This window comes from Nelumbo nucifera, chromosome 2 (assembly GCF_055504915.1).
Source record: "Nelumbo nucifera cultivar China Antique chromosome 2, China Antique-T2T, whole genome shotgun sequence".
Lineage (NCBI taxonomy): Eukaryota > Viridiplantae > Streptophyta > Magnoliopsida > Proteales > Nelumbonaceae > Nelumbo > Nelumbo nucifera.
In genome coordinates this window covers 55,841,020-55,868,743 of record NC_142650.1, presented here as the reverse complement: position 1 = coordinate 55,868,743, position 27,724 = coordinate 55,841,020, and the positions used below count along the sequence as shown (strand labels likewise).

The window sequence follows — 27,724 nt, the reverse complement described above, 5'->3', positions numbered from 1 at the left end:
TCCAACGTTCCAGGGCGAGGTTGCGTTTCTTTTGTCTTATTGGTTTGACTAAAGAGTCGGTATTAAGTTTGTGAGTTATAATTTTTGTATCAATCTCAGGCATCTCTGCCGCGGATCAAGCAAAAATCTCTAAATTTTCAAGTAAGAAACTTAATAGCTGGGTTCGAAGTGGTTCGTTGATTGAGGAACCGATTGAAGAGTATTGGCTGGTTCGGCGATAGAGACTGGTATGTGGACTGTTTCTTCTTTCGGGGCAACTCACTCGTCAGTATACTCCACCGGTTGCTCGAGTTCGACGTCCTCTGCATGTTTTGCTTTTTCTTTTAAAATAGCCACGTAGCACTTCCGGGATTCGAGCTGGTCACCTCGCACGACTCCCACCCCGTAGTTAGTTGGGAATTTCATCGCTAAGTAGTAAGTGGACACTATCGCACACAAAACGTGTGTGATAGGCCGACCTACTATCGCGTTGTAGGGGGAGGGAGTCGTGACTACCAAGAATGTGTGCTCAAATCGCACAACGTTTGGCCATGTGCCGGCTTCCACGGGTACTATGATTCGACCAAGAGGTCTGACCTCCTCGTCGTTGAACCCTATCAAAGGCGTATCTGCCAGTTTCATATCGCTCTGCTATAATTGTAATTTGTCAAAGGTCTCCTTGAAGAGTATGTCTGCTGAGCTGCATGAGTCTACTAAGATGTGTTTCACTTCAAAGTCGTTGATTCTTAGCTTCACTACTAAAGCATCACCGTGCAGGTACTAGATTCCGCATGCATCATCCTCTATGAAGTAGATCGGTTCTTCGAGTTGAGGTCGCTTTGGCGCGTTTTCGCCTTCATTCTCTAATTTGCAAATCGAGGTCCTCCCAGCTGCTGATGTACATCCGGCAATGATGGACCTGTCGGTGATCATATTGATCACCCTACGGACTAGCCTTTCCTCTGGCAGCTGTCGAGGTGGTTGCTCATTTTGCCTGTTGGTCTCGGGGTCATTTCTCCTCTAGTCCCCTTGTCGATATGCCTGTCGGTCTGCTTGCCTCCTCTCTTCTCGCAATATGTAATTCTTCAGGTACCCGCGGAAGATAAGTTCCTAATCTCATCGCGGGGATTCTTGCGATTCTCCGTGTTGTGTCCATGATCTCGGTGGAAATGACATTAGACATTCGAGTTTCTTGTCGTTGAGTCTCCCCTTAACCTGTGAGGCCATTTGACGAAGGAGGAATCCTTAATAGCCATTAAGATCTCTCCTCGCTTAGCATTCAAAGGCGTATAGTTTGTTTTCTTCACGGGCGGGGTCCTGGAACGCCGACCTGGCTTATGCCCGCACGAAGGGGACCGACTTCTTGACTTGCTTCTTCCTCTACTCAAGGGCTTACTCTTCTTTCTTTTTTGCCCATCATTGCTCGTCCCTTCATTCTCTCTCTTCCTCTTTTCCGTCGATGGATTGTCAATCTTTTGGTTGATCTCCTCCTCGGTACCGATGAACCAATCTGTCAACTTAAGGAACTCGGTGATATCTTTTGGTTTGTTAGCTACCATGTGCCACTTGAACTCTTTATGGGTGATTCCTTTCTTTGTCGCAATGAGTCGCACCGCTGGATCGAGGTCCGGTATCTGCAAGCAAGTATCATTGAAGCTCTTTATGTAGCTTCTGATTGATTTTTCTTCCCTCTGAACCACGTTAAGAAGGCTTTCTTGCGACTTCGGGCATTTCTTGCTGGTAATGAAATGCGCAGTAAACAAGTCAAAAAATTGGGACCAGCTTTTGATGGAGCCCGGCGCGAGGTTCCGATACTAGGTTCGGACTACCCCCCTAAACGTACTGGAAAATGCCACACACATGCAGGATTTGTCAGCCCTAGCTAGGTCCATTTGAGACTGGAATAATCCACATGATCGTTGGGGTCAAACGACCCGTCATACTTATCTAACGGTGGTACCTTGAAGTCTTTCGACATCAGAGTTGCTAGGAGCTCGGGAGACAGAGATAACCGACAAAGCAAGAGAGGCGCAGTCTTCGTTGCCACTGAGCTCACTTCTTCCTTTTCTTTAGCTCGCTCTACTTGCTGGCTTGGCTTCGCTGGCGAACTGTTTCTGGCCGAGGAGCGACGTGTCTTGCGGCGTCGCCACTACTACTTCTTCACCAACTCGGCGTTGGTGCTATTGATTTCAGTTTGATTTGGTATCTTGGCATCACTACGGACATTGTCGCGAGGTGGATCTTGGTTCCTTCTTGTCGGGTTCTCCTGGTTGTGGAGTTCACACTGACCATCACGAGGGACCGAGGGGTCCTGCCTCGAGTTTGCACCTCAAACTCCGGGCTGGTTGTTATCTCTTTGCGAGCCGTTATTTTCCTCCTGGGAATGCCGCACCGGATTGGCCCTATTGAGCTGCCTATCCTTGGGCCTGTTTCTAAAATTTCCTTGCGAGACTGGAGGAGTGTGCTGACCGTCTCTCCTCCCACGAGGTGAAACCTGACCCTTGGGAGGAACCGGCACCTGCGAGGTTCCCTTTCCTCAATGGGGGGATCGGTTGACGTTCTGGCTAGTTCCAGGCCGATTTGGGTTCTGGCCCTGACGCAACCCTAGGTGTTGGGGTGGAATTGGCTGCTGGTTCGACTGCAGTGGTGGGAATTGCTGCTAGTATAGGTAGTATTGTTGATATTGTTGGAATTGTTGGACCTACTGCATCTAGATCTGTATTGTTCGGACGCACTGAACGAGGTCATGGGATTGGGAGTGCCCGATTCCAGGAGGGACCACAAATGGCTCAGAGAAAGTTATGCCCACTAGGGGAAGCGGGACGCTCACTTGCGTAGTGCCCTGCGATACGAACAGTGATAGGATCCCCGAAGCTGTAAGGGTAATACTAAACTGGCCGATGCATACCGTGGGACCTTGGGGGAAGGTTGATTGCTAATCTTGCCCCCCAGTGACGCTCATCTCGATGCTTTTCCCGGTGTAACTGAAATCGAAAGCTAGAACTGTAACTAAAATTGGGATGACCTTTTGATCGTATCCCACAGACGACGCCAATTGATGGTGCGTGATCTAGATACTCCTAGCTAGAAGATGATCCGAACTCCAATTACACGACAAACTGGACTATGCTACAAAATAAAAGATCAGAGAACCCGGGGTGACTAACCCAGCGAGGTCGCTCCGATGCTTAAGTCAGTTCTAAACTGTGGATGCGAGCTGAATACTTGAATGCTTGAGTGCTAGTAAGTAAATAATCGCGCATACCTTTGTCGTGGGGTTTGATGTCCTTATATAGTGGAGTAGTCGTGGACCTTACGAAAAAACTCCGGGATCTCCGGGCTGTGCGGATAAGATCTGTTCCATTTTTGAAGGAGAGCAATGTGTCAGTTGATAAGGTTTATCGTTTTCCTCCGATTCAGGCGGAGTTAGGATGAGTCTCGTCGTGATTCCGAGAAATTCGGGGTCCGTTGGGAGGCCTTTGGAGTCGATTATGTGGTGTTTTGGCTCTTTAACTCCGAACTAGTACTTCGGTTCCTTAATCCCGAATTGGATTGGGTGTCGAGGTGTCTCTACACCAAGGTGGTTTTTGGGCCGAGGTGATTGAATACTCGAGCTTTGATTGTTGCGGACTAGGTTCCTTTGGCTGAGTTGTCACCCCTCAAGCAAATCAAGTCCACGTGACCCCTTCTTACTAGGTCGTGCCAAATCACCCTTCATCAATTTACATTGTCGACGTGCATGTGTTTCGTTAGGCTTAGTTTGGAAAGAGTACAAATGCAAATATGTATAGTGCAAAACCGCAAAACCTTATATTTTGTATGTATTTACACTATACATATTTGCATTTGTACTCTTTCCAAACTAAGCTTTAGGGGATTGCAACTTGCAATGGAGTGCTATTAGTGTAATTGTAACAGATGGGATCTTAATATAAAAGCAACCCGTGTGATTTCCTGAATTTATTTTCATAACTGATCATGTTTCATTGGGGTTTAGCTGGAGTGATGCCGCTGATGCGAACATGCAACTACTGCAGATGCCAGTTCACTTTGGCGAGTTCGGATCGGCTCCCCAATCCCTATAGAGCGCACCCCACACATGTCCTACAGAACATCTCACAGCATGTATTGGTGTACAATTATCATGGGGAGACGTTCTCGATGCATAATTGGGATGTGCCATGGGTTGGTGGGCCCATTGTATGGGGAGTTAGAATATGGTTTTAAGGCAGGGCTAAAAATGTGAAGGATAAATTTCTTAAACTATTCTTACTATTTAGTTAATTGACTAATTATACCCTTACTGTTTACATATTATCTTAAAGTACTCTTAAATTTTCTGACAACTATCTAAAACTTCCCTTACTGTAACTTTCCGTCACATTCTGTTCACATGTGACAAGTGACCGTAGTTTTTCAAAATTCCTAAAATACGCTTATGCTTCTTGTGGCTAGTTTAATGTCCACCCGAAAATAGGTTCAACAAAAGCCTCGTCACCACCTCCAACAAGAGCACCAGTAACTACTTTGTTAAATCTCTCTCTCTACAAAGGGAAAAAGTCCCCCATCACGAATGCCGGAATGCCGGAGCCAAAAAGCCTCTGGTTTGCGTTTTGAAAACACGGTATAGGGGTGTCAAAGTAGAAATGTGCTCTACTCAGCCTCTCATTAATCGAAGAAAACAAGGTTTCAATCGGTGCTTTCTGAGTGATCTCACCATTGGTTTCTTTACTCCTGAATGGATCAAATTGAGGGAAGAAAGGCGCGCTCACAACACTCTACAAGCTCTGTTCTTCTATGAAATAGAACAAAGAGAGGGGCGTTAATGCAAGACTCGTGAAACCGTTAGTGGACTTAATTTCAGAGTAGGGGAGCAGTTTGACGGAGAAGGCGGTGGTGGTTCTGAGCAGCTTAGCTACAAGTTGGGCAGGACATAAAAGAAAACGTCCAACAGGAAACCACGCTCTGGATGCCACAAACAAACCCCATTCAAAGCATACCCTACAAGAGAACCATTAAAACCTATAGATCTCCCACTTGATCAAATAGAGACCACTAACAGAATCAACAACAAGCATAGAACATAAAATAAACTATGGCACAAGAAAGATCTAATAATGAGATAGATAATAAATTAAAAAATTTGTAAATGGAAAGCTCAAGCTCAAGCTCCATTGGCAATACTTGGTAATGGAGTAATCTTGGCTTTCCGAATCTCCAAAACCAGCCTACTTAGCTCAGGTTCAATCAATGCCTGCTAAGAATCTCCTTGGAGCTGAGCCACAGAGATTTAGAGGAGGTGAATCATGGCTAGATTTAGAGGAGGCTTGCCAATTAATAATTAGCTGTGATGTAGTGAAAGGGAAAGAGTTCGCAATACCGACGCTTCTCCAACTATGCGCGGGCAGTGTACGGAACAAAATGTTAGAGACATAAAACCTCTGGTTTACGTTTTGAAAACATTGTCAAAGCAAAACGCAGCATGTACTCTACTCAGCCTCTCATTAATCAAAGACAACAAGGTTTCAATTGATGCTTGCGGAGCGATCCCGCCATTGGTTTCTTTGCTCCTGAATGGATCAAACCACAAACGATAGCTATTGCAGTTACCTTTGCAACACTGGCAAAAGAACAAAGGGGCAGGGGATAGATGAGAATGATAAGAATGATGGTGGAGGAAATAGGGGTCGAAAAACTGACGAGATGTACGCCAGAGGTGGGTGAGAACGTTGAGAAAGTACTACCGCCGCTGTGGCTTCTCTGTTGTCATTGAGAAAATGATGAACGATAGCTAGACGAAGGGAGAAAGAAGAATGTAAAGGAAGAGGGTGAGAAAGAGTGATAGATAGAATGGGAGGAATGAAAGAGATTTGTAGGGAAGGGAAGGGGAGATGGAGGTAGAGACAGAGAAAGAGATCGCTGGGTTTGAAAGGTTAGGGTTTTGATGAACCAGCGTTTCTTTCAGAAGAACAAAGGGTAAAATAGTCTTCTTTGTCTTTTTATTAGCGGGCACTAATAGTAAGAGAAGTATTAGTCAAATTTTAGAAACAAGTAGCGTTAGTCAATTAGCTAAACCATAAAGGTTGCCTTAATCAATGTATTGTTGTGACTCTATATATCAAAATGTCACTTTGATTGTATTTTGTTCGTAGGTGTTTATTGAGAGAACGCCGCCACATCAATGCCACATAGGCATTGGTGTTTATTGCAAATGAAGTAAAACGAAATAACTGTTTGGTTTCATTGTTTTATCAAATAAATGGTAGAAAACTAAAACGCTTTGATTTTTGTGCATAGGGCATTTGGGGAAATGTCGAATTCTTGTTTTTCCCAACGCCCCAGCATTTTTTGAAACCAAATGCTGATGTGACATACTTTAATGGGTATTATTCTGAGGTGGAGAGAAAAACATTTAAAGTGAAGCCCAACCAAACAACAAAAACATAAAACATTTAAAGTGAAAAAGTATAAATAAACGTTTAAAGTGAAAAAATACAAATAAATGACCTATCCATAAAGGCCCACAGAATCAAACACATACTTCATCTAATTTAAAGTGGGGCTACAGCAAATACATGGAAGGCTTTGATTTCGACACTGCTAAAACTACATTATAGTAAAAGTGGTTTGCACTTGCAGATGTTGGGTTCTCTTTGACATTGATGCGTTTGAAGAATGTTTCTTTTAACCAACTTGCACATCAAAAAATATATAAACACTATTTAATTACATTTGACAAGCCAATTTTAGAAAAAAAATTTGCTACAATAATTATGACTTTATGAGGATGTTTGGTATCAATGGTGTTCATTTAGTAGGTATTTGGCATCAGTGCTGAGAACATTGCACTGTTTTTCGAGAAAAACGGTGTTGGGCATGTGGAATTGTAAGCATCGTTTTCTCATAGGTGTTTGGTATCAGAAAACAATGCTTGGCATGTTTGGTATCAGAAAACAGTGCTTATTTTTTATTTGGAACAGATGTTGTCACATAGGCGTTTTTTGAGAAAATATCACTGGTTTTGTTTGGTACCGGTCAAGATTCAACGTATCGATACGTATCGGCCCATACCGGTAGCTTCCCGATACACCCCTATAGGGGTTGTATTGGGTCAAACCATGATTCAAAGGGTAGTTAGAGCTTAAACCGACCCCTCTAAACCGGTTTTGAAAAATAAATAAATACAACATAAAAAAAGTACTGATACGCCCTACGCCGATACTTTGAACCTTGGTACTAGGGCTGCAAGTCGGGCCAGATTAGGTCAAGTTGAGGCCAACCCTATGTTCTAAACCCCTAACCCTAACCCTAACCCAACTCGACCTACCCAACCCTAACCCTAACTAATTCCTTCAACCCTAACCCAACCTGATGTCAACTTCAGGTTGGTTTGGGCCCAACCCAACCCTCTTCCCATCCCGTAAAATCTAGTTTTTTTTTTCTGAAAGAGAATACTTTAATAATTTAACTCCTATTCTAATTTCTGAGTTCTTTACAGAAAAAAAAATAAAGGATAAAAGAATTACACCAATTCTAAAATAATACAGCCTTGATTTAGAATAAAAATAAAGATGAAGTCAAACTTTTGTTTACTTTTTTGATAAAATAATGTCTTTCCTCTTTTAAACAAACATTTGTTTTAGATTTTAAAATAAAAAAAAAAAGTTAAAAACTCTGCAAACCCAATGAACAATTAAACAATTAAATAGTACACCACCCTGGATTTATATTAATTTGTTAAGGTATCACTAATAGAGTAACAGTTGCACAAATAGTAAAATAACAGGCCCTATTGCCCTATTCTAATCATCCTAGAACAAAAAACTTGACCCAAAAGTTTGAAATAGTGTGTGATTGTGTTAGTGTTGAGTGACGAACATAGGTGAATGTTTAGATTATTAAAAAAACTAAAAAACACCATTTAAGACAAAATATTTAATGGTGTGCCATCAGTCGTGAGTTGTGAGTGACGAACATGTAAATGGCTTATTCATATCTTTTCATATTAGTAAAAAACTAAAAACACGATTTGATGATTTGATCTCACATGAAAGGAAAGGAAAAAAAAAAAAAATATTGAGGTTTAACACTTACCAGTTATACAGCAGCAAGCTATCAGCTATGGGTGATGGGCGTCTGGGCGGCAAACAAACAGGAGAGAAGAGACCAATCGATCACTATAGATGGGCGGCAAAGAGGAGAGAGGAGAAGAATAAAATTTTCAAAAAAGACAAAAGGTTATTAGGGTTTTAGTTTTATTGATTACTTGATTAGGGTGTGATTAACTTAAAGAAAGGCATGAAAGTATGTAGGGGGCTATACAACCATCATGCATCTAAACAAATCAGTGTATGTTATATATATATATGACATGTAGTAGAGTTGTAGACTAGTAGATTACTAGTCTAGTACTATAGGGGTCGGGTTACTCGAGGGTCAACCCTAACCCAATCCGAACTAAGTTCGGGTTCAAGAATTCCAACCCTAACCCTAACCCTATCATCAACCCGCCCCAACCCAACCCGACTTTTTTGAATTGGGTTCGGACCAACCCGGCCCAAGTTGCAGCCTTACTTGGTACCAATGCTGGAAGCAACACTTTCAACATTGATCTATATTATCCAACATTCAAGATGATGCCACATTGATGCCATGTCATTGCATCATTGGCAGCAACTCATCGTTTTCCCCAAAAAAGCATTGAATTTGGCGTTGCTCCAAACCACACTTCCCAATTTCCAAAGCGTGGTCTAGAACAATGTTTTTTTTTTTTTTTGGGAAAAAACAGTACCAAACAAAAGGGTATTGTTTGAAGCAACATTTTCTATGATGTGACACTTACATGGTCATTTTCTCAAAAAATGGCATCAATGCCAAACATCACCTTAATAAATGATTTTGTCTCGAAAATCAGGACAAAACCTGTTTTAAACGTTTTTTTTTTTTTTTTGACAATTCAGCCGTCTCAGCGCCACCAAGCACCACTAGACACCGTTAAGCGTCACATGAGCCAAATAGTAAAAAAATGCACATGAAAAATGAAAAACATCACTTTTTGCATGTTTCTGATAAACGATTCTCACATAAATCGAGAAAAAACATTTATCAGTTAAACCCAGTCAAATGTTTTTTTTGTTAAATGTCTATATGTTACTGACTGCTGAGCTGGCAACCATGCTCTAAAAGATACCATCGATACTAAACACCATCTATGCCTTGAGTTATATCATAAGGGGTATGTGATGTATGATATGTATCACATTGAAATTTGAAAGAACTTACAGTTTTTTGAGATGTCATGCTCTATTCATAATCAAATATTTTAAAAATAAAGGCCAAAGGCACTTTAGACTTTGGATCAACATGTCATATGAGGGGTGGTATCCCTAATTCTCTGAAACTAGAGCTGCAAGTTGAGTTACCTGATTTATTGAAGAATTTTAATTACATCAGGCCTGAGATAGGGGTTAAGCCCCATTGAAATTTTGACAAATTCCTAACCTAACCTGATGCGAGTTCCACCTATAAATATAAATACTTTGAAACATAATGGCCCAAACAAGGTCGACTCAAAGACTTTAAATAAGGGTCATTATCCAAAACCAAGGCACTTTAAAACGCCCAATCAACATTTATCTCCACAATTTTTTTTTTTTAATGATGCATTATGAGGGGTGGTGCCCCTGATTCTTGTAACATTATGGTGCTAAAAAACAAGAGGCCATTATCTGAAATTTGATTTGCAGTCGGAATCGGAATCAAAATTCATTAGCTGAAATAGATTTTTATTCTTAAGAGAGGTGAGGGAATGGTCATTCCCTCAAATGGTAAAATATCATTCCATTAAAAATGAGAATAGGATTCCAATTCCGCCCAATTAAATAATTGAGTTGAAATGAACCATTCTAATTATACCCCTATTCCCGCGAACCAAATGCGCCTCCAGTGTCTTGTGGGGTATACATTTGCTGAGTTCTTTTATCAACATTGTGATATTTTTTCTCCAGCTGAACTTGATGGATGTTTCACAGGCCACGAAATCAATTGGTCAAAACCAGACATAAATGCAAGCGAGTGATAGAGTAATTGTAAACCATATGCATTTTATGACTGGTGTGGAGCAAAATTATGATTGGTCCTGAAACATAAGAATTAAGTTCGGACTCCGGATCTCCTACCCATAACAATTCTACCCACCTATCCATAGAACACTACCTTCATAATAACATGTAAAACTGTAAAAGGATGAAATGCTCTTAATGTGTGACTGTGATGTGATGTGAATAGGTGTGGGTAGAAAATCCGGACCCCAATCCGTTCTTTGCTTGGACAGAAACGGAGAGTGAAGATCAGGATCCTCTAGTGGTAGAAACACATGGCAACTCAACTCATTCAAAAAGAGGAAGAGAAAATCTAGAAGATATGAATGAGAAGAAGCTAAGCATCTCCTTTTTGACCCAAAGACTGGTTGAGTAGTCGATCGCTTGTTATTTTTATTTTGGGTTTGGTGTATATACATTTGCTTTATCTCTCCATCTTTTAATTTCTTCCATCGTTAGTTACGTTGAAGATTAAATTAATCAGGTGGAAACCTAACGTAATTATGAAAACTCCATTTACATTACCATTTACATTACAATTGATGGATCAAGCTTCTATTCTTCCATCTTTTTTTTTTCAAATTTCAACCAATTCGTCTCGTCTCCTCACCATACAAGTTCGTGTTGAACAATTCAAGAAAAAATATAAGGCATTTTAATTAGCGTGTCGACGTTATCAAAAGTTTCTTTTTGGCTATTGGGTTGGTGGTGGTGGAGGAATGCCGGCGATCGAGTGTCTCGCTGTGTCGTCGGATCGTTGGAATGTGGGAAGAATTAGACCATTTCAGATTATTCTGGGATCACCCTCAATTTGTGGTGGTCAGTGGTCACTGATGTTCGCCAGCTGCACCTGCACTGCAGCAGATATCCCAACTCAGAAATCATGGAGAGATGAAGCTTCTTAGTTAATTTCATGATCTATTAACTACTCCCGACCGTTGGACTTGACCGGCAGATCTAGACTCGGTCCTTCCTGTAATATCTAATTAACTATCAGTAATCGGATAGCAGATTAGATAAACTTGATAGCTGTGTTATTGGGGGTGTAGGACCAATCATTACCCTCCACGTCAGCCATAGACACTCTTTCCTTCTCTTTCATCCATTGCTAGACGTGTTAGATTAGGTTGGCCCGGCTTCATTAAATTCAATTCAACCTAACTAATCTTAGGGCTTTCAATTCTTTTCCCTAATTCCTTTTAGGGGTAGGTAGGGGGTTTCAATGCCGATAAATTAATAGCTAAGTTTATATATATATTAGTGGGAATCCCATGGGGCAGAAATCAAGGCCCTCGGGATGGGAAATGCTCTCTCAATTCCCACCAATAAGGATGAAAATTTCTTCATCCCCATTCCCATCCCATTCGGAGTGATTGCCATCCCTACTTGTTGGTGTGTTATTAGCTGGTTAACTCCAACTTTAAAGCGGAATTGATTTCCGAAACCATCCATTTGTGGAAAGGGGAGGGTTATTAGTGATGTGTGGCACTAAGTGCCAAAAAAATCTCTTGTACTTTCACAATTATAGTGTGTAATTAACCACTATTATAAATACTTCACCATACATTGAAAACATCTTCTCATGAATGAAAATATAAAGTATGGAGATATTTTGAATGCTGGCCCAGGTAACAATATAGGGTGAGGGGGTGTTATTTAGGTGCTATATGTTTTATAGAGGGTTGACATACTGGCATGCATATTTGGGAGGCAAACCATGAAGTGGATTGGCTGACTCACAAGGCTCAAACTTCTTTGGCAGAATCCTTGTCTTTTAATCATTCTCTTCTTCCTCTTTTGCTTATACGTTTTTCATTGTGATCTTAAATAAGCGTGGTGTCTATTTAGGGGATGCTTGGAAGCGTGGCTGTTTTTCTGAAAAATGGTGTTACGTCGGATCCACGAAGACGATTCCACAAACACCCACATACATGATTGTTTGGTTCAAGCATTTTTTGAAAAAATGCTGAAAAATGTGCATGCATCGTGAATCGAGACCCAACCATTGCATGAAACATCAAATTTAATGAGCGCTCTTCATACTGGTTCAAGCATCTCCTTTATTTCAATAATAAAATCTTCATACTTATTGGTAATATATTTGAAGTCTAGATCTATTCTTCACAGAGTGCTCCTCATAGTATGTTCTAATCACACATCGGGAACATCTCCCATGCTTATATGTTATTATTCATGGGAGATGCTCCCAATACACAGTGGGATATGGCTGTGACATCATTGTGAGGAGCGCTCTGAGGAACAGATCCCATCACATATTGGAATGATCTGCTGCTTCAGTGTCATTTAGAGGGCATTAATTATGTATCGTGGCTACAAATAGTGATATATTCCAGGTTATTGAGCCCCATTGTAATGTAATGTTAGGTTTTGGAACTCATCACACCTTTGGTTATGCTTAATACTCTGGTGGTATGGTATGTCTCAAAGCATTAGGATTCAAAATTAATATAAATATTTTAGGGTATTATCTAAAACTCACCATGACTTCTTTACATTTCTCTTAATCTCATCACGACTTTTCAAAGCATCCACAAAGCCCCCAGTCATTAAGTTTTATTGTCTAAAACTCACCTTCCGTTAAGATTTTCGTTAGATGACCGTTAGTGCCCAATAGTAAAGTTTGTCCATGTAAGCCTTTAAATATTTTACATGACTACACTACATCTAAAATGATCAATCAACCTTATTAAATATTTTTATGATAAAATTACCCCTTAAATGGCTGGTCAATCTTATTAAATATGTCATGCTTAAACCAGGCTTAAAGTATTAGGCCCAAACCCAATTCTAAACTTTGCGGGTATAGTGTGGGCCTGGGTCTAGGTCAGGTAATTTTGTCATAAAAAATATTTCATAAGCTTGATTGGCTATTTAAAGTTAATTCGGTCATATAAAATACTTAAATTCTTACATAGACAACTTTTATTAATGGTTACTAACGGTCATATAATGGAAATCTCAACGGAAGATGAATTTTAGATAATAAAAACTCAATGACCGGGCTCTGTGGATGTTTTGAAAAGTCATAATGAATTTAAAAAAAATATAAAAAAATCAGAATGAATTTTAGATAATATCCCAAATATATTTTGTCAAGATATAGTGAATCAATGCCAAGGCCAAGAGAAGGGGGACACAGTCTCCCTATATTCTTTCTCAACGTCCCAAACAAAAGTGACCCTTCCAACCAAATAAATAAAAAGGTAAAAATGACCTCAATAAAAAAAATAAAAAATAAAAACTAAGTCTACTCCTAAACTGGTCAATGCTCATTAAATGTCCCAAACATTACCTTAGTGATGCTGTAATTAGGAATATTCTAGGTGGTAATACATGGGCTTTACATGTTTCAACAAGCGATCCATGTGCCAAATTTCAGCATAAGCTTTTGCCATATAGCTAAAGGAACCTACTTGATCAAATGGTTGAACCAGTGACCAATTTTTTTTTTTTGGTACTATGAGTCTTGGTTAAATAACAGTAGTAGTGTTAACAGTTCTGCCCAATCAAAGTAGTGTTGTAAAACCAGTGACCATTATGAGTCTTGGTTAAATAACAGATCTGCCCAATCAACTGGTAAAACTGTGAGTTTGTGACCCTATGAGTATTTTAGTTTTATATTCGGTCCAACTCACAATATTAGGGGTGTCAATGGGCCGAGTTTGGGTTGAACCCCATCCGAATTAAAATCAATTTGAACAAATTGAATGAATGAATAAGACATATTGAATTAGACCAGTCCAGACTTAGTATGTGTTTGGTTCTGTTTATGTTTATTGAATAAACGTTTGTACTTTATTTTCTGTTAAAACCAAGAAATGCAATAATTGTAGCCGTTTATGATAACTAGGCGCCACTTCAGCGTAACAGTGAATAAACACCTAACCATTTGTGGAAGCTTCAAAAAATAACTTCTACAAACGGCTGGCCTGCACATAAACCAAAGTTCATTTTTTACATTTTCGATGTATGCAGAAGAGCAAGAGAGAGAAAATGCTGAGGTGGTGCCAATGCGGCACCATCAATAAACGTTTACTGAATAAACATAAACGGAACCAAACACCCTGTTAATTTGGTCCAAAGTATTTATTGGATTGGATTAGACCTGGTCTATTTGTAATAGATTTATATTGGACCAATGTCCAGTCCATTGACATAAGATAAGAGTACGAGTGTCAATGGTCCTGATTTGGGTTGGACCCAATCTAAGTTAAAACTAATATGAACAATTTGGACAGTTTAAACATTGAATTGGAGCAATCTAGAATGGTCCAAAGTCTTTATCTATTTGGATTAGACCTGATCCATTTATAATAGACTCATACTAGACCGGATTAGATTGGACCAATATCCAGTCCATTAACAACCTTGCACAACATTGCCTCGGAAGGGCTCTTATGATTATTCTTGTCATCATTATCATCATCTAAGCCTTGTGGCCCTTTCTAACATGGAATCAGATATATAAATCCCGTTTCAGTTTCACCATTCTATTCAGATGTGGGACTCTTATTATCATTCGTTGTTATAAAAACACCTTTCTAAGGAGCTTTGTATTTAATGACCTAGTAGTTGAGGTCAAGGTTCAAAGTACCGATACGTATCGCCCATATCGATTGACACGTATTGTGCCAATGGTTTACCGATACACCCCTCTAAGGATTATATTGGGTTAGACACTGGTTTAAAGGGTAGCTGGGCCTTAAACTGACCTTCTAAACCGGTTTCGAAAAAAATAAGTATTACTTAAAAAAAGTACCGATACAGGCCGATACACCCTATTGACGTATCAGCGTGTGTCGATACTTTGAACATTGGTTGAAATAGTGAGATGGGCCTAGAGCAAGCCAGGCATTGGGTTTATGATATTAAATAAAAAATATTAGACATTTATAATATTTTAATTCACAAAAATTAAATTTAATTATATATAATAGCTTATATCTTTACTTTCTACTCGCATATTTACGTAATAAATGTCCTTAAATTAATATATATATCAAGTTTCACGTTATAATAATATTTATATATAATGGTTAATGAAATAACACATACTCCTATATATAATGGAGACGCGGTTTCAAATCTGTGATGCTGCAGACACGCATCACAGGAAATGATATCCGTACCAAATACCAATTTGAATTCTAAAAGTAAAGAATTCAAACATTATATATGGTTGGTGATGGTGAATGACCAGTTTTGGCTATTTGTCAAAGTGTTTTATTTACAAGTCCATCGTCGACTCTACGTCATACACGTGCCCATTTATCTTAAATTGTTTATTTGCATTTTCTTGCCTACTATTGATTCGAAGCTTCTTCTTCTTCTTTCATCTTATTTATTAATTTATTTGAGATTTTTGATAGATAGGCCAAGTTCAAAGTATTGATACGATAGATATGATATGTTCGATATATATGGGGTGCATCTTTGGATGCTCATACATCTGTTTACGGCCTTACAGGTATTTTTATGAATTTTTTTCTTTTATTAAATAATATATAATTATATTTAAAATTGAATTTTGAAAAAAGAAAAAAATAATAAAAAATAAAGGATGTATCGACACTTTGAACCAAGGTTTTGATATATATCAAGCCATATCGGCCAATAAGGATTTACATCGATTATCAATGTAAAGTGTCACTTATGATAGGTTTTACATGTAAAAACTACATTAATAAAATCAATGTAATACCACATCAATAAGCACATTTTTCTATGCTCAATGGTTCACACTTTCAAACAGTTTGGTGTGAAACATCATTGATGGATTTTACATCGATGACGTTTTACACCAATTCCAAATGCAGCCTCAAGGATCTGTTTTGTTAAAAACATGAATCGGAATTGGAATAGTCTATTGTCCATATCTATTTAGTAGTTCACACAGGAACCGAATTGGCTGAAATGAATTCTCATTCTCAAGGAAGGGAGAATAATGGCCATTAGGGGTGAGCATTATTCAGTTAAAACCGAACTACCGAACTGAAAATTTCAGTTTCGGTTTTTTTGGTTTTTGGGTAATTCGGTTTTTAGTAATTTTGGTTTTCGGTTTTGGTTTTAAGATTTAGAAATTCAGTTAACCCAAAAAACCGAATTAACTAAAATTTACTATATAATATATAATATTCTATATATAATATGCTATATATTATATAACGTATTATAATGAAATTAAATTTCATAATATATATTATAATATATATATATATATTAAAGGTTATAATATAATATTTTATATATATATATTAATTAAATTCGGTTTTTAACCAAAAACTTTGGTTCAATTATTTCAGTTTTATTGTAATTCGGTTTCAGATTGATTTTTAATTTTTTAATTCGGTTTTAAAAAATTCAATTTATTTGATAACTGAATAAATTGAACGCTCACCCTTAATGGCCATTGTATCAAACGAGAGAATGTCATTCCACCAAGAGTGAAAATTGGATTCTGATTCGGCCCAATCAAATGGTTAGAATTGGAATGGATCACACAAACCAAAAGGACCCCCAAGTTTCGTCATGAATCAAGCTCTCGTTAGAACAATAACAAAAGTCCTTTTAGTGAATAATCTACCAAGTTGTAAGGTATTCTTTTAGTAGATACGGATGGCATTTTGAGGTAAGTCTTTCAGTTGCTTCAGTCATTATCAAACTGCTCCTAAGGTTTCTCCTCCTTTGGTTGGACGAAAAGGGTGTCTGATATGATATTCCTGAATTGGCTGAATCAAATGGCTTCAGTTTTTCAACCATCAAGGGATTTATAACCTCTTTAATAACCTTATTCACAAAAAACAAAGCAATAAAATGTAGAGTTCAGCCATTTCAGCTGTTACCAATCTGTAGCGTACATCCATTTCTTGTGGGTAATAAAAGTTATAGGTCTTTAGGGTTAAATCAGATGACAAAATGCATTAAATTATCAAAATACCCGCTTAAACTTTTCTGATTTTCTTTTTCTTGTTTTTTTCTCTTAAACCTAATTGACCAAAAATTCCTCCATTTTCTTCAAATGAAACCATCTAAACTAACAAAGATCTTTCTCGCTCTTCTCTTGCAGTGGATCAGCACGTGCCACTCAATTAGTGCATTTAAGTCATTTACATATCTTTTTATTCTATTTCATTTTTATTTCTCAATTTTTTCAAGTTTGGATTAATAGGGTTTAAACCCAGCTTACTTTTCCATAAAAATCCGTGTGAGTCTCCATTCCTTGCCATTCCAACAACTTTCCCTCTTTTCTTTTTCTTGACCGTACTCAAATTGGCCCAACCTATTGTCCTATCTCCAATTATTATTGATTCAATGAATTCTAGCTATCATGTAGTAATTGATATTCAAAAATAAATAAGAAGACTATTATGATGTAATCAATAGGGCAATGCTAAAATTAGGACCACACATGGAGCCCGGAAGTTTTATTAAAAAAAGTTAAGTCACACAGCATCCAACCACATATTGAGAATATTTTCCATATATTTTATGTTAAATTTAGGGTGAGATGTTCCAAATGTACGTGGGATCTTCATGCATTTAAGTGTGTGCAAAGCTTTTGTTTATAATGAATCTGATTGCCTACACATCAAGGGTTTCTTTTTCTTTTCCACTAATCAAAGAAAGGTCTAATTTAATCTATTACAATTCAACCATCGCAACACCAAGTACCCTACCACAAAGTGATGACATCAAACCAGAAAATACAAGCGAGTTTCCAAGTGAAGCCATTATGGACCAGATCTAATCTAACCAACTTTGAAACATTATTTGTCGGTTAGCTTGCCAAATAGATTTCATAGACGGAGCTCTGTCTATGAAAGCTTAATTTGGTTAACAAGTAATACGAACAGAGCCGAGCTCAAACATGCACGAAATTGAACCTTTTGCTTTTATTCGGCTCGATTCAGGTCGTATAATATAGCCTTTCATGAGGGGCCGGACCGAGCAGGGTCTATTGGTTTGGGCCCATCTGACGAACACAAAGACGATTGTAATTTCATGGTCTGGAACATGAATAATTCAATGACAAATATAATTTACACATATAGATTATAGTCGTCAGCCAATTGCGTGGTTCCTAATTTCTCTAATTAATTTATGAGGTGGGTGGGATCAAGACTCGCTGTGCTGTAGCCCATCTGTGTCGTCTGTATCTAACTATCTACTACTCTTGTTTATTTTTTGGCTTTTTTTTATCACGTTCCACGTTCCTTTGATTTTTAGTCGTGGGTTCAGATGTAATGGTTGTTGAATTAATCCACGAAACCTGCAAGAAATTGTCATGACTTTCAAACACTCAATTCATAAACCCTTTTCTCCTACTAGGTCGAGATCTCTTTCTCCTGGCAATTAAGTCGCATATATTGTATATAAAAGGAACAACCGGTGGTGTTTTCCTTCCAGTGCTCCAGCATTTCCATCCTATATAGGTATAGCTATATATATACTTGAGATCGACCTAACTGTCACTGTACTTTCTCTGGCGAGTCCTCCTCTGTGAAACATGAAGAGTCCAGGCAAACCCATGTCTACTTTTGGCCTTGTGTGTCTACTGCTTCTCATCTTCAATACAGAAGCAGCCACATTTCATGAAGTTGGTAATAACAAATTAAGTCTCTCTGATGATTTGCTTGTTTTTTCAAGTACGGGAATATATATGAAGACAGGAAACTAACTCGATCGGTGTTTTTCATGGTGCAGAGGATGAGAGAGAGTTTGATTATTTGGAAGGGAGTGGGAAGGGACCTGATCACTGGGGAGAGCTGCATGAAGAATGGGCGGCCTGTAAGAATGGAGACATGCAATCCCCAATCGATCTGTTGAATGAACGGGTGCAACTGGTGCCAGGATTAGGGAGACTCAAGAGAAGCTACAAGCCTTCAAATGCCATCCTCAAGAATAGGGGCCATGATATTGCGGTAAGCACGAGAAATTTCACTAGTTCTATTTGCCTTTCAGGTGGATATTATCTACTTTAATCTGTGTAGTGCTCTCTCTCTCTCTCTCTCTCTCTCTCTCTCCAGTAAGAGACAGCTTCCAGTATCCGATCTTCTGAGTTCTGAGTAAACCTATACCCTTTGTGGGAGCATTTGCTGCATCTAATGTGGGTAGTTGAACCAGTTTCAACTACTACTACTACTACAGAGAAAAATCCTGTGCCTGGGCTCTGGTCTAAAAGTCCAACCAAGGTAACCTCGCATCTTACTCTGGTCTGGTCATAGAGGATGCTATGTTGGACTGTTGGGGTCAAATCCAGGTGGACGGAAGAGACCATTGACGAAGAATCACATGACAGACTAAGCCCCCATTTGCCTGTAGTGTTTTTGTTGGATAAATAAGTGCTTATCTTAATAAGCACTTATGAGTGTTTGGTAAAAAAATACTTTTTTTCAAACGGTAATTACTAATTAGTGTGGTATAAGTATTTTGAAAGTACGTTGTGGGTCAAGACAGGCAAGAAATTCAACAACTGCTTTTTGAAAAATTTTGAGATAATTCTAGATGGGCTCATATCCTTAAAAAGTGCTTTTTTGAACTTATTTTCTGAACATACACATATAAGTGCTATTTGATGTGATCCTGGCCTAAAATAAGCACTTTTAATTTCCAATAAATGCTTAAAAATAATCACTCTCAATTCTCAAATGGAGGAAAATTGATTTTATTCCAAATAAAGTTATGCTTTTTGGGGTGAGTCTGACTGTTAGAGATGGGTGGATGATGCAGCTTGAATGGGGAGAGGGTGCTGGATCTATAAACATAAATGGTACAGATTATGTGCTTGAGCAATGCCACTGGCATTCACCTTCTGAGCACACCCTCAATGGCAAGAGGTGATTATTAATTCTATTCTCCACTTACTCTCTAGTCTCTTCCTTTAATTTAATCCTTCTTTTCTTATATATATATTAAATTCATACATCATCCTCCCTCTCAGGTTTGACCTAGAGCTGCACATGGTTCATGTCTCCCCTGATAACACAACAGCCAACCAGATCGCTGTGATTGGAATCCTTTACAAGATTGGCCGACCAGATGATTTCCTCTCTGAGGTAAAATTAATTAAGCTCCAAATTAACTGAATTATTAATTTATTACTTAATTACCTCTCTCTCTAAACTGTTTTTTATATATATGGATGAATGAATGGACATGCAGCTGAAGAAGGGAATATGGTCTATAGCTGATAGCAAAAATGAGGTGGGAGTGGGAGTGGTAGACCCAAGACACATAAAGATAGGAAGCAGGAAGTATTATAGATACATGGGCTCTCTTACTGTTCCTCCATGCACCCAAGGTGTCATTTGGACCATCAACACCAAGGTCTGTCTGTCTTCCTCCCTCCTCTCCCAAGTTCCAATATTAAGTGTAATCAATTTCATCACCTAATTAATTGTGTGATGATGATTTTCATATATACATAAACCTGATTGGGTGTTTCAGGTGAGAACCGTTTCCAAAGGCCAAGTGAAGGCACTGAGAGACGCAGTTCATGATGTAAGTTCATTGTTTTTCTTCCCTTTTCTTTTCTTTCTTTCCCCTGCAGGTTGAGCACCAACTGTTTGATAATTAATCCTAATTACCTGTTCTGTGCATGGGATCGAGCTCAAGCTCAAGCTTGACCACCTCGGTCAATGACAATATCGATCACAATTTGATGTGCTTTCTTTTTTGCAGTATGCGGAACAGAATGCAAGACCCTTACAACCTCTCAACAAAAGAGAAATCCATCTCTATCGGCCCCGGGATTTGACAAGAGATCGACGCAACTGATTGATACATACACTTGAATATTGCAGTTTCTATGAATTATTAGTTAACAGTTGAATTTGTATGTATTCCATTCTTTGACGTTTACGTGAGTATACAGAGTACACAGCTACCGATTACCCAATATTTGATGTTCAATTTTGAGTTATTAATTAATGTGGTGTTATTTTGTCTCTTTGTATAATAAAACTACAATTCAATCTATATTAATTCTTAGCATGGGTTCGACTATGATATGAAAAATATAAGATATCTGAAAATTTTCTGATCAATCAATTGAAATCATAAACGTGGTAGCTAATCAGGTGTTTATCAAAATTCATGGATGGATTTTGATTGGTCAAAACTTTTCCCATACTATATCTTTTTCGCATCATAGATTTTCCCCTGTAACATCTACGGATGCATTCTTTCTATACAAATCAGGAAATAATTTCATATATATAAAAGTTTTAGTGACCCATTATTCTTAAGCCTATGCTGTTTGCAGTGTGAATCTGAACCGAATGCAAAATTTGCACCCAGTTCGGTTTTCCATCTGTTTCTGTGTGATAAAGATTTGCTTTTGTCTCATTTGCACTCAGGAACAGTGATGCAAAATTTGCACCATTTACCTGAATTCTCTTTCATATAAAATGGAGACTAGATAATCTTGCTTCCTACTTCACTCCCAAACAAATAGCTCTTCTACAACTAGAAATGGGATCTGCTCCTCAAAGAGTGTCTCACACCGACCTTACAGCTACATCCCATCCTGTACTGGGAACATCTTTCCATAAATAATAAATACAAGTATGGGAAGTGTTCCCAATGTGCAGTCAGGACATGCTGTGAGGTCGGTGTGAGACATGCTCTATGAGGAGCAGATCCGGATTCCTCTTCTACCACCATTAATGGAATAGGGATTATATCATTCCACTCCCTATTTTACTTCTCATAAATAAGTAAACCAAATTTCAATGTTTTAAAAAACGACCCAGAGGCCAAATCGGTTTTGCCTCCAGGTTGAGTATCACCAATTCGACTATCCGGGTTGGACGGGTCATACTTGCACATTGACATTTTTCTTCTATAAATATATATATGTGTACATATGCATACATATGTATGTATAATGTATATGATGAATAAAAAAATGTATAATTATTTTTAGATGTTTTATTTTTTTAATTCAGTTTTTAATTTTTTTTATTTATAAAAATGCAAAAAATTGTTATTAAAGGCTAGAAAGGGTTTTTTGGGAAAATTAATGGGGTTTTATGCCTTGGAATGCATAAATCTCAAAAAATTGCCCAAAATAAAAAAATAAAATAAAATCACCTCAATCTGACAACCGAGCAAATTAATTGAACATACATAGAGTGTGCAACCCATGACTTGGTGACTAGGTCAAATATGTCAATGGTTCAACAACCATCTGGGTTGGATGGTTTTTGACTAAATCAACATTTTTTTACCAAATGCCAGATTTAAGAGAACCAAACCCAAAATCAAGGTCGAATCATGGTTTGAAAAATTCAACCAACACACTATACCTATTTGTACTCCCATCCAAGTCTCTCCAACTTGCAAAAACTTGTTAAAAGAGGGTGTACCTCACTAGTGAATGTCAATAATCTCCTAAAACTAAAAGAAATTGATTTGTTAATCCACAAAAGAACGCTTGCTTCCTTCGTATATGGAAATGCTCCATTTGATAACCCTCCTACATATTTTCAACTTAATGAGAGTTGATGAAAGGCCCTTTCGTCATAAACTCCTACGCCAATCGGCTCTGTTTACAACTCTCTCAATTTCCAAATCTGTGTTTACAGATTACATCACACCCTTTCTGATCATGAGCACAAGTTTCAAATTTGAATCGTTTGTATTCAAATTTGAATCAGATCGCATCCATCAAATATCTTGTAGATCAAATCGAATTCAGACTATAATTGGATATTAAATAGTATAAATAAATTAGACTGAAATTTTTTAAAATATTATATTTTATTAATAAAATAAATACAAATGGCTTTAATATTACATTTTGTGAACAAAATGAATTGAAAATTACTTGCATGAAACTTAAACATATGACAATTTAGTGAAAATACAACATTTACATTAACTTTATTGATAAATATAATAAAATTTTTAAGTATTACAAACATAAATATTTAAATCAGATCAGATTGAATAAGGGTGAATCCACATTTAATCCAATTATAAACAGATCAAACTCGAATCGAATGTCCCTTAATAAGGCCGAATTCAAATTCGAATTTGGACAATTAGATACCATTTGCAGCCCAATTAGATTCAGAGAAATTTCTTAGCTCTCAGCTTTTAAGACTCAAGAGCAAACACGCGCGGTAACTATTTTAATTTAATTAATTTGTTCTATCTGAAACCTTGCTGCCTTTTGGTGTTCAACCTACTCATCTCTCACGGCGTGTATACGATTCGTATTCTGTCTCTGGGTTGTTAGTTTGGAGAAAAGCAAATTAAACCCCACTTTCAACTTTATAAAAATAAGCAAAACATCCTTCTGATCGCATGGTCTTATTCAACAACCTGGCCTTTAATTTCATCTGTTTCTAGTTATACTCCGATCGCGACGACCATTTCTGTCATTCAGTAGGTACCAAGACTCCTTTTCTTTCTCTCAACCACCTAATTTCATTTGTCTATTTTCCACCTCTACACCACGCGTTGTACCATGCAAGATCACATCTTTTAAACAGTAAACATCTAATCTGTTTCAAATTAAACTAGGGTTACTCTCTCTCTCTCTCTCTCTCTATCTCTATCTATCTCTCCCTATTTATCTCTCTCTATCTCTATCTATCTCTCCCTATTTATCTCTCTCTCTGAAGTCTTGTTCATTATTTCTTCGTAAATTGATGATTAACAGACAAAAGTAAGTATGAAAAGCTTCATTTTTTACCAAAATTTCAATGCAAAACCCTAACTTGACCAATTAAGTTCATTTAATTGAGGTTGGAAGTTGAAAGAGTGTGAACGGCGGGCGTCAGGTTTGTCGGCAAAGGCTTCTCTTTTATGTATTGATTGGATAAATGGTTACGATCGAACAGGTCGAACGTTCAAATCAATCAAAGACTTTTCTTGACTACCAAAAAAGAAATTCAATCAAAGAAACTGAACATCCATTTGAAAATATTGGATCAATAAGCTTGCAAATCGTGTAATATAGGATATTGTACATCGAGAGTTATAGGTCATTGGTTACCAGAATATAGGATATTAATGGAAAGCATGTCAATTTATTATACATTAGATGTTGAATTTAATAATATTTTGAATTTTATATGAAAAATAATTAATAGGGGTACTCAGTAAATTGAACCAAACTATTTTTTAAAATGAAAATGGTACCATTGGTTTTTAAAAAACTGGGAACCAATTAATTAATCGGTTGATTGGTTTACTCAAGATTCAAAGTATTGATACATCCCGATGGGGCACAATGGGGTGTATGGGTATTTTGTACCATGTGCCTACGCTATTTTTAGTTTTCTTCCAAAATAGGTCAGGGGTAGGTTTTGGGCTTGTCTATCCCTTGAAATAGAGCCAATGCCTAAAATACCTGTGTTTTTGTGTATAGGTGATTCACCAATACAATATATATCGGCTGATATGGGCTGATACATGATGAAAATTTGAACCTTGGGTTCATTTTTTTGGTTTCTTAATTTTTATATTTTCAATATATATTATAAAAATTTATAAACATATAATATAAATACTAAGTATATATCGATTGATTCGGTTAACCTGAGTTTTTTTAATTGATGTCCTTGATTCAGTTCGGCTTTTGGGTTTTTGTTGAGCACCCCTAATAATTGATAATTTCGGTGTTTTTACATATTTTAATTAAATAATTGAAATTTTTATATTTATTTATATTATTTTACTTGTTTATTGTTTATATATAACAAGAAATAAGAGAAGATTAGATGCCCACCTGATATACCCACCCTTAAATGCAAAGAGTGTATGGCTGGGCCGCTGGGGAGGCTGGAGCGTTTTGCATTTTATATGCAGGAAAAGCTTGGATTATGAAAATCTAACCCGTTGTGGGTTTTAAAGAGGGTATTGGTTGGGACTTGGGAGGTCTAGAGAGACGGCTCTAAAGTTTATAAAACCTTCCCTGAATCTACGCCGTTGCCATCCTTAGGGTTGAGAGTTGAGTTGTGTGATTTTGAAGGCTTTTTTATATATTATGTTTTGTTTTTTATTATTATTTTTTTTATTAATGACTTTCATCGGTCCGTTGGATGGGACTCTATTAAGTGGTCTTTCATATATAGCCTGGGAATTTTTGGATTTAGTACAGGCTTGGGCCCAGGCCTTGGAAACAAAATATAAGCCCTAGTTCAGAATTTTCTAGGCTGGGCCGAACTGGGCTTTCTGGCCAGGCTATACATCACCCCTAGTTACAGCCCATGGAATAAGCCTAATATGACCTGCCGCATGATACTTTGATGTTGTCAAGTTAACCAGCAATATATGTACATTCTATGCAAGGATTACAACATGAAGTATGAGAATAAACCAAAAAGCACTCCCAAACACGGCCTAAGGATGCTGCCACCAAATACGGCCTAATTCAACATAACGCCAAAGAAATTAGTTCTCGTGCAACCAAACAAACCCTTGTGGGGATTCATATCTTTTTCTGTTTTCATGTTTCATCCACGAGTAGTAAGAGGGCAAAGAGAGAAACAGATAAAACAGGAAAGAACATGACCAGACAGACCATACAAAATGCTGGTCAATGCAGACAAAGGCACCACAATGCCTGCAAAGGACCCTTCATTCTCTCCTGCTGCAACTGTCCTCTACTGTAAACCACTTGAAGCAAATCCACTGTCTCCTAAGGGTGTCAGTTGGACAACATTTCGTCCAATCCGATCCAGTTCGATGTGAGTTCATTATAAATGGATCAGGCCCAAATCAATCCGATGAATATTCTGGACCATTTTGGATCAATCCAATTCAATGTTTAGACCAAACCTAGTACATTGACATCTATATTCTTATCTTCTATCAATGGACCAGATATTGACTCAATCCAATATAAATTCATTATGGATGGATCAGGTCAAATCCAATCTAACAAATACTTTGGGTCATTAATTTTGATTTGGACAGCGCCCAATCCAAAACCAGTCCATTGACACCCCTACTGTCGCCTTCTCGTCCTCAACCTCCATCAAGACCAATTCCTCATAACCAATCTCATTACTGTCCTTTCCCAACGCTTTCGAGCTATCAAATTATTCTATCTCCATCATCATCCACGCCCACGCCCACAACCCCAACACTTTACTTTTCAACGCCATGATTCAAGCCTGGTCTGAAACACCTCTTCAATGTGGAGTCTGTATTTTGACATAGAAGAGGAAGAGAAAGAACAACCATTCAATGTCCATAGTGAAAAACTAGCTAGCTATTGCCCTTGGCCTGCTCAATAGTCCTGAATAGGGGTGGATTTGAGCTGAATATCTAGTTACTCGAGTTCAGCTCACCAATTAATTATCAGGCTCTAGTTCCAGCTCAAGTTTGATTCGAGCTAGAGACTTGAGCTCAAATTCGAATTGAGTCAAAAGCTTGTAAGTTTGAGCTCAAAGGTGAGCCATATGTTTTATAAAAATAAAAAATAAATATATAAAAATTATTTTTTATTTGACACATAAAAATTAAGAATTATAAAAATTAAGTATTATTATTATATATTATATTCTTTATTATGCATAATATTTTTATATTCATTATTATTTTTATATGTATATATAATATTCATTACTTTATTATGTATGTAAGCATATGTAAAAATTCGATTTGGCTCACGAGCCTAATGAGTCGAGTTTTATTGAGCTCGAGCTCGATTCAAAGCTTAATTTTAGACTAGCTGAGTTTAACTTTTCATGAGCTGAGCTTGAATAACTTGTAAAAAACTCAGCTCGTAGCCAGCCCTAATTCTAAATGAACTCACATTATAATTGTGAAAAATCTCCTACAGGTTTGTGATGATTGCCGTTTTAAAGATTGTAAGGAGGGACATGTTCATGACAAGACTATTGGTGATATGAAAGGTCGAATAACTAGTAAAATGAGTTACTTTGGTTATGGTCAAATAGATTCAATAATACAGGTCTCATGCCGACATGATCTGTATTGCATAAGAAAACATACTGTCCATATGTGATATCTTATGTGCCTGAAATAAATACTGGAGCAAATTAACCTATGTATTTATAGAACTCTTGTAAAAAAACGGAAGCCCATGATGAAGATATGAAATGGAGAGCCATACAATCCATCTACAACAGAATATAGATATCGCTGATTGAAAAATTCAGAGAATTTCAACCATATTTGCGTTCTTTTTTCTCTGGGAATAGAATCAATTTATGCAGGTGTTTGTGCATCATATCTGATCAAAGCTAAGAGCTATGGGATTATTTCATCATCTCCATCATCTAAGCTCCCAAAAATATGGGATCAGTTACAACAGAATTATTTCTGCTCCTTAATTCGGATAATTGGAGTTTTTTATTGTCATCCTTTGGATCATTCCTGGGTTTTACTTCAGTTCTGGTGGACTGTCAGGTAATAACCTAATATGCAATTTAAAAAAAAAAAAAAACACTGAAAGAAATTTGATGTTCACGTGGTTACAGGCTTACCAACTGGTATATATATTTATATATTCTATATATTATATTTTTCATATTATTTATAATGATATTGCATATATTTCTAGTATTTATATAAAATAATATATTTATTGTTAATATATATCACAAATTCAAAAAAAAAAAAGAAAAACCGAACTGGTCAAC

General features: G+C 37.4%; 1 protein-coding gene across 1 annotated transcript; it reads left to right on the top strand.

Annotated features, from left to right (window-relative positions):
• The first annotated feature begins 18,442 nt into the window (after positions 1-18,442).
• LOC104586330 (alpha carbonic anhydrase 7-like) lies at positions 18,443-20,997 on the top strand. Its single transcript, XM_010243518.3, has 7 exons — positions 18,443-18,700; positions 18,804-19,021; positions 19,830-19,936; positions 20,041-20,155; positions 20,262-20,426; positions 20,547-20,600; positions 20,781-20,997. Exons 1-7 carry the CDS (start codon positions 18,607-18,609, stop codon positions 20,874-20,876), a joined length of 849 nt encoding a protein of 282 aa, XP_010241820.2. The 5' UTR covers positions 18,443-18,606; the 3' UTR covers positions 20,877-20,997.
• The last annotated feature ends 6,727 nt before the right edge of the window (positions 20,998-27,724 follow it).

Excerpts from the sequence above, each read along its gene's own strand:
- LOC104586330 (XM_010243518.3), top strand. The coding sequence starts at position 18,607 with ATGAAGAGTCCAGGCAAACCCATGTCTACTTTTGGCCTTGTGTGTCTA. Across the intron at positions 18,701-18,803 it reads AGCCACATTTCATGAAGTTG|AGGATGAGAGAGAGTTTGAT; the intron begins GTAATAACAAAT and ends TTCATGGTGCAG. Across the intron at positions 19,022-19,829 it reads ATAGGGGCCATGATATTGCG|CTTGAATGGGGAGAGGGTGC; the intron begins GTAAGCACGAGA and ends TGGATGATGCAG.